Source organism: Penaeus chinensis, chromosome 40 (assembly GCF_019202785.1).
Source record: "Penaeus chinensis breed Huanghai No. 1 chromosome 40, ASM1920278v2, whole genome shotgun sequence".
Taxonomy (NCBI): domain Eukaryota; kingdom Metazoa; phylum Arthropoda; class Malacostraca; order Decapoda; family Penaeidae; genus Penaeus; species Penaeus chinensis.
In genome coordinates this window covers 8,360,903-8,368,341 of record NC_061858.1, presented here as the reverse complement: position 1 = coordinate 8,368,341, position 7,439 = coordinate 8,360,903, and the positions used below count along the sequence as shown (strand labels likewise).

Genomic DNA, 7,439 nt, shown 5'->3' with positions numbered 1-7,439 from the left:
GGTTGGGTGTGAGGCCCAGGAGGGAAGGGTGAGTATATTTAATTTACTAAGTATTGGAAGTGGTAATATAGATCAAGAAATTAAACTTACATGATTTAAAAAATATGTTTTTTCAAGTTAATTCCATGTAATGAAATTTTACAAACTTTTTAGGAAAGAAAGTCTTCTTTTGCCACCAATTTTGTAGTTTACATTAGACTCAGATGTATAATCACATTTCCTAGCATAATAGAATTGAGCATGTTCTCTATCTGTAAAGTTAAAGAAATCATGTTTGATGTAAATCCCCAGCAGGAGGTGGAGCCTGGTATAGCAACAGTGGCGGGGGGAAGCACCATGCTGGGGGGAGGGCGCCTCTGGGAAGTCCAGGGGCGCCTGGAGGCCCTAAGGAAACGACATGACCAGTGGACATGTTTCCTCTGTTGCCATGTCCGTACAGGAACTATAGTCATTGGTTTCTGGCACATGGTAAGTATAGATATTATATCACTAGCCATAGTGTAATTTTTTTTTTTTTTTTTTTTTTAATGTTTTCATGTTTGCTTTGACTTTTAAAGGGACATATTTCCTCTTTGTATTAATAGAATCCTTTACTAATTCTATTAATTATTTATTCATTTTTCAGTTACTCCACCTCATGGCTTTGTCTCTGATTGCGGTTGTGGTGGTGCATCCTGAAATGCTCAGCCAGTCCGTTGGTCCTCTTAGCGGTCTTGGAGGCAGTGGAGACCAGCTGACTGTCAATCCACACCAGCAAGATGTGCAAGCTGTAAAATGTGGGGCTGAAATGCCATGTATTTTAGCCACACAGGGAGATGACAATTCTAACCAAGGAGGCTTCAGCCAAGGAAACTATAACAAGGGGAGCCCCAACCAAGGAAATCCTAACCAAGCATCAAATGACTTTTCTCTCTCCCTTGGGAACTTGCTCACCACACACAGACTCAATACTGGTATGCTTTCTAGCAAAGTTCGTTTGATTGTATCCAACATCATTTCTTAGCTGAGACAGTTTCAATACGGGTATGTGAATGAACTGCTTTAAAGTATTTCCAAAATAAAGTTAATAGCAAAATAGTATATCAGCTGCTTAGAACTTGGAGTGAGTTGTAATAAGACTACATGTTCGCAAATGTCTTCTGTTGCTATTTATTCTTAGTCTTGTTCTTGATATATTTTCATCCTGCTTTTTGTTTTTCATTACAGCAGTATCATATAAACCTTTTAATGATTTTGATTCTTTTTCACTTTCAGATGAAGTCAATGTTGCCCTGTTCATCACTCTGTGTACATTTGTTGTGACTCTTCTTCTTGTTTATGGAGCTTTTAGAGGCCAGCCTTCCCATCTCATGCCATTCTTCTTCTTGCAAGTTTTTGATTTTTGCATATCAAGGTAATTAAGATAATGTATGTTAATTTCCAAGTAAGAAACCTCCCCTTTTTTTTTTTTTTTTTTTTTGCTTTTGCTAAACCCCTAAGGACAAAAATATCTTGGTCTCACTTTCCTGCCCAACTGCAAAAAGCATCGAATTAAAATGTTTAACAAGTTTAGTTTGATCTTTGATGTCTTTAGATCTTGAGTTCACACACCAGGAAATGTGTTGAGCTGGCTGGTATACCATGTAGCACTGATGCAGCAGGTGGCATCCGTACAGATATGGCCCATACAGATATACCCGCTTGGCGGACTGCCAGGTGCCACACGGTTGTCAATAAAGCCTGCGCACATTAGGTTAATGAAGAATTACTTATTCATATTCCCACTTAACCCAAATATACCAGGTAACATACCAGATCCTATGTTTTAACCCAAATACAAAGGTTATCGCCATTTACTAATTTTTTTGTTTTTTTGGCGCCTGGGGGTGTTGACAGTTACTGACCGTTGGTATTATTTATTTCTTTGAATGTCAAGGAGGAGGATAGAGCTGTCTTGCCAGCTTTTCACAAAACACTCTTGATCATCAAGTTATTCACCTGCTGTAGGTTCCTTACATTATGATGAAGATCCTGATTATACCCAGCTATCAACCTTGAGGAGGAGCCTGATAAGGACAAGGGATGCCCAGAATTTTAAAGGCTTAATGTACAGTTCTGGTCAATGGAAGGAGAGTGAATCTCAACTGACCCAGGCAACCAGCCCAACCTCAGGGGCTCAGATTGAAACTTCAAGAAGGAATTCAACAACAACAATGCCAGCTTACAGCCTGATGATTGTCATCAACAATGACAATCATCCTGGAGATGATGGCTTGTGATAGGTTTCATGGCCATACAGCCAACATTCACTTTTCTGGCAGAGTTCTGTGTGCCACAGGAGACTGATTGTGGAAGCTGTGTCCTATCATCAACAAACGTCAGACTCGATTCAAGTTGGGTTTTCATCCCAAGCCCAAAGATTACTGTCAGTGAGTCTCTTTGGTTATCATAGGGACACCATCATTCTGTACAGTACAACCTGACCAAGAGGGGAAGGTTTGGCTTGAAAGTTTATTACTTGTGAGGGACCACCCGCAGGGTACACAAGTGCCTTCATGGTGTATGTAGGGAATGATGGTAGCAATGTACCAGTGCCAGTGAAGGCTGTGGTTAATCTGATTGCCAGTGCGTCCCTTTTCAGCAAGGGGTACAAGCTGTATCTTGATATTTGGTACTTATCCCTCACTCTGTTTCAATACATGCAGTCCAAAGGAAAACAAATGCTGTCAGCACAGCTCATCATCAGAACCAAGAGTTTATGCCTAAGGATATACAGGTTTGTCATCATGGGGAAAGGGATCATAGGAGCACAGTAACTGGCATGTTGGCATTATCCTGGATGGACAAGAAACAAGTAAACTTATTGTCTAATATCCACTGCCATAATATTGTTGAGCTGCTGCCCACCTGCTGATGGGAGGTCTGTATCAAGCCTGCAGTTTGTTGTAGATAATACCAGTGGCATTAAGGATGTGGATCTCTCAGTCCAGCTTTAGCAATTGCACCTGGTAACGAGGAAGTCATCAAGAGGTACCATAAGTCTTCTACAGCCTTTTGGATTTTTCCATAATCAATGCTTACATCATGCATTGGGAACTCAATGGTACAGTGATGCACCTTGACTTCTGGCTGAAATTTCTTGCCAAGCTCATGGTGCAGCTGCAGCAGTAGCAGAGAAGGCAAGTGTCTGCCACCCCATAACCTGCCTGCAGGCATCAGTGATGCTCTACACCTGAGGGCCAATGTACTTGCCCTCATTTCGGGAAAGTGGTATTAGTACTGCCACAATAACAAAGAAAAGAGGAAGGAGACCGGATACAGGTGTGTTCAGGGTTATGTCAGTCTCTGTCTAGGAGAATATTTCAGTACCTTCTACAGCCAGTAGGTGGGTGTTCTCAGTACAAATACACAAACATACTGTATAGGTGTATTTTTTGTTTATATTTTTCTTTCTTTATTTTATTCATGAATAAATCCAGATTGAAGATGTGGATAAACACGGTCAGTTTTTATCTACACACCCACAGAGGTGGAAAAGCACAGTATGACCTGATATGTGACACACCTGGCCTATTTGGGTTAAGCAGTCAAAATGATATGGGGAAACAGACTGTCAGTTTTAGATTGGCTTTGCTAGATGGAGTCTGATTGGATAAGGTGTCAAAAGTACAAATATACTGATCAAGTGCTGTCAGTTTTTAGGGGTTAATGAGTAAACATCAGTCAATATCATATTTAAAACAGTAAACTGATGTTAAGAGGTTGATAACTGATCTGTACAAACAATTTTTATTTATTTTTAGTGGTCTTGCCTATATATTGTAAATCATATTTCTTTATATTTCATGATGTAAGAGATTATATTTGTTGTATTTTATACACTAACATATTTCTCATTTGATTTTAGTCTTACTAGTGTTGCTCTATTTCAGCATGACAATGATTGGTTACTTGTCATACTTGCCTAATATTCGGCAGAGGATCCGTGAAACACCAGCCTTTCCCTTCCAGCAGCAGTTGTTGGCTATGAATACCAAATGTTTAACTTTCTTTGTAATGCTTATTTTCATTACAACACTCATGGCTAAGGTGAGTAGCTCTTTTCTTTCTTTCTTGATGGACTTCCATTTTCTTGTTTTAGATAGTTATGATAGTTTGTTGCTGTCATTGTTCTCTTAGTTATACTTTTCATCTTTGTAGGTTTTGGTTAGGGTAGGCTAAATGGTTGTCATATTCCATTCAATTTTTTTTTTAAAGCAGAGGAAGGGATTTGACATGCAGGGAAAATATATCCAGAATTGAAGAAAATCAATCATAAGAAAAGTAAAATTGGATAGAATACATTGTACTGACATAATACACCATCACAAAAATTATATTCATAAATGACACTCTTACTAAATGTAAAACTCTTATAGTATTGTATGCAATTTGCCTACCAAATCATTTTAAAGTATAGGCAATGCAGTGCCAGTCACAGTTTCTCAAGTTCATTAATAACAGATTCTTGACAGGTAGATTGATCACAATCACAGATAAATCACAAGCAGTAAGAGGCCATAGGTTAAATTGTTTGTTTATTTCTATTCCAGATGTAATCACCATGGATTGATTTGTTTGTTTATTTTTATTCCAGGCGTACTGCATTAGCATCGTGTGGCGTTGTTACAAGTTCTTGATGCTTAAGGCTCAAGCAGGACGATCTGTGCTGCGATATATGGGAGGAGTATCTGGTCCAGTTGACCAGGAGAGTCAGACGCTAGTCATGGGACAAGATTTGCCAGATTATGATACAGCTATGGCCGATCCTCAGTATAGGTATGGAGCTTTAAGGAACACTTTATGACTGTTATTGTATCTCGTTATCTAAGGCTGCACTGCCCATCGTGAAAGGACTTTCCTCCAGTTGACAGTATTTAATATTTTTACTTGTTCCAAAGGGAGGATTATTCCATTTAATATTTTTAAAAGTATAGGTTCAGAGCTAGTAAAATCTTAACCCACGCTGATGGGTAAGGAAAATAAATACAAATTTTAAACTCTGGAGATTAACCCATTGGTGACGGGTGTAGAAAACTAAAAATAACTCTACGCTCTGGCGAACCACGGCAATGCGCCGACTTTGAGCGCGTGAGCACGCCACATTTCGAGCTTATTGTTATGACGCCTATAGGCGTAACCCGTCGGGAATGGGTTAATGGCAACAAGCAGACACTGGGCGTGGGTGTCTGCTACATCAAGCCAAACGTCCCGCTCCAAGCACTCTGGCATACAGCAGTACCCCACAGACTGAGTGGTTTGTTATGGCCTGTCAGCATTGGGTTAAACCTAAAAGCGCACTACTTTTTATTCTAAGAGAATTTTAACACATCTATCTGTAAAAGGGTGAATTATTTTCTCAATTCTATTATCATTGTTTTAATTATCTCTTCATCTTCATATTTAGTCAGTGGTTTAAATTTTTGTCTCTTCTTATAGTACTATTCCTTATATTTGTTGGATGTCATTATGGTAGTCTTAATTGATTGATTTTCCTTTTAGCAAGATGTGTATTGATCTAATGCAAAATACATTTACCCATTACAGGAAGAAGCTTTCAGGGATGTTCCCTGAACCTCCTCCATCTTATGAGATGGCCATGGCAACACTCTTTGCCCAACAGGAGAGTGGCCAGGATCATCTTGATTCTGCTGAAGGTGCTTGTGGAGGAACACAGGTTAATATTCCCACCTCAAGTCAGTCCTTGACGAGCCAAGATCAACCAAGCACTGCTTCTGCCGTAAACCACACTCCTGCCACAAGTCGTTCAACCGTCCCAGTTTCTGTTGTCATCATGCCCTCAGCCAATGTTGTAACCAACACTCCTGCTGCTGATTAGGTCCAAAAGTGAGGTTAACTCTCACACTGGACACGATTTGGATTGGCTGATCTTTAAAAGAACTTGTGCTCTAAAATGGATATATGTTTTGTTTAATTTCCATAAAGCATGCACAATGAATTTAAACATGTAATATCCCAAAAGTCCTCTATCTAGAAGTATATAAGATCAGTTATTTAGGTGATCTTAACATATAAATGTATCTAAGCACACACAACATATGCACACTCATGTACCTGTCTGAAATGAAAGGTGCAGTTTTTATTGTAGCACAGTAAAGCAGTATATCTATACCTGAAATCTTTAGCATTCTGTTAGCATTGAGGATTCTCATATACTTCAGTTAACAGATTTATGCTGGAGGCGTCTTAAGTTGTGGTATAGTGTAATACTTGCAGAGTGAATACATGCAATCAGTACCTTGGAGGTGTGAGTGATTTAATAGTTTGTGTCACATAATATAGATGCAATATATGTGTGTGTGTGTGTGTGTGTGTGTGTGTGTGTGTGTGTGTGTGTGTGTGTGTGTGTGTGTGTGTGTGTGTGTGTGTGTGTGTGTGTGTGTGTGTGTGCACATACACATACACATACACATATACACATATACACATATACACATATACACATATACACATATACACATATATATATATATATATATATATATATATATATATATATATATATATACATAAATACATATACATACACATACACATACACATACATGTATACATACATATATACATACATATATACATACATACATACATACATACATACATACATACATACATACATACATACATACATACATACATACATACATACATACACACATACACACCCATACACACCCATACACACCCATACACACCCATACATACATACATACACGTGTATGTATATGTATATATATACACATATACATACATATACATATTCATATGTATATGTATATGTTATATATATCTTGCAGTATATACACATACATTTACACATCTATATACATCTGCATCCGTAACATACATATATACATGCTACTGACATGATAGATTGACAGAAACCTCATGATAAACAAAATAAGTTTATTAAAAAGAATTACATTGACTTTTAAAATGTCATCTTGCCCTAGTAATAAACTTGCTTTGTTTATTTTGGATTTTTACTTTCATATACATTGACATCTATACATTTTCGATATACTTTGCAGTGTCCAGTCCACATAAATGGAAATAGAAAAAAATCCAATGATGGTGATAATAAGAATGATATGATTTTTATGTAAATGTGTTATTTGTTTTCTGGTAATACAAATTGTAACCCATTGGTCATGAATGGCATGATGTACATGCCATCTCCAATGTAATTTTAGTTTATTAACCCAAAGCCGACAGGCATGGCATGTACGTACATGCCATACCCACTGTGAGATTACTTTGTTTTTACACATAGATGGCTGTACATGTACTAAGTCACTAATGAGCCAGTTATGAGTATTGCTTGTATCACCTGTTTACCCTTTTCCTTGATTTTTGGAAATATTTACGTTGACTTGTGTGTCAATAACATTATAGTAATA

General features: G+C 37.8%; 1 protein-coding gene across 7 annotated transcripts in view; it reads left to right on the top strand.

Annotated features, from left to right (window-relative positions):
- The window catches only part of LOC125047200 (lysosomal-associated transmembrane protein 4A-like), a 12,066-nt gene extending 5,639 nt beyond the window's left edge, over positions 1–6,427 (top strand). For 4 of the 7 annotated variants that reach the window (XM_047645344.1, XM_047645342.1, XM_047645346.1 and 1 more), the window contains exons 2-8: positions 1–28; positions 292–468; positions 626–953; positions 1,255–1,393; positions 3,912–4,068; positions 4,616–4,797; positions 5,566–6,427. The exon at positions 1–28 is cut by the window's left edge and continues 92 nt beyond it. In XM_047645344.1, the coding sequence (XP_047501300.1) occupies positions 337–468; positions 626–953; positions 1,255–1,393; positions 3,912–4,068; positions 4,616–4,797; positions 5,566–5,857 (1,230 nt within the window). In that variant the 5' untranslated portion in view covers positions 1–28; positions 292–336 and the 3' untranslated portion in view covers positions 5,858–6,427. The remainder of the gene's footprint in view (positions 29–291; positions 469–625; positions 954–1,254; positions 1,394–3,911; positions 4,069–4,615; positions 4,798–5,565) is intronic. The other 3 variants (XM_047645345.1, XM_047645343.1, XM_047645341.1) reach the window with 1 other exon arrangement.
- Positions 6,428–7,439: the final 1,012 nt, after the last annotated feature.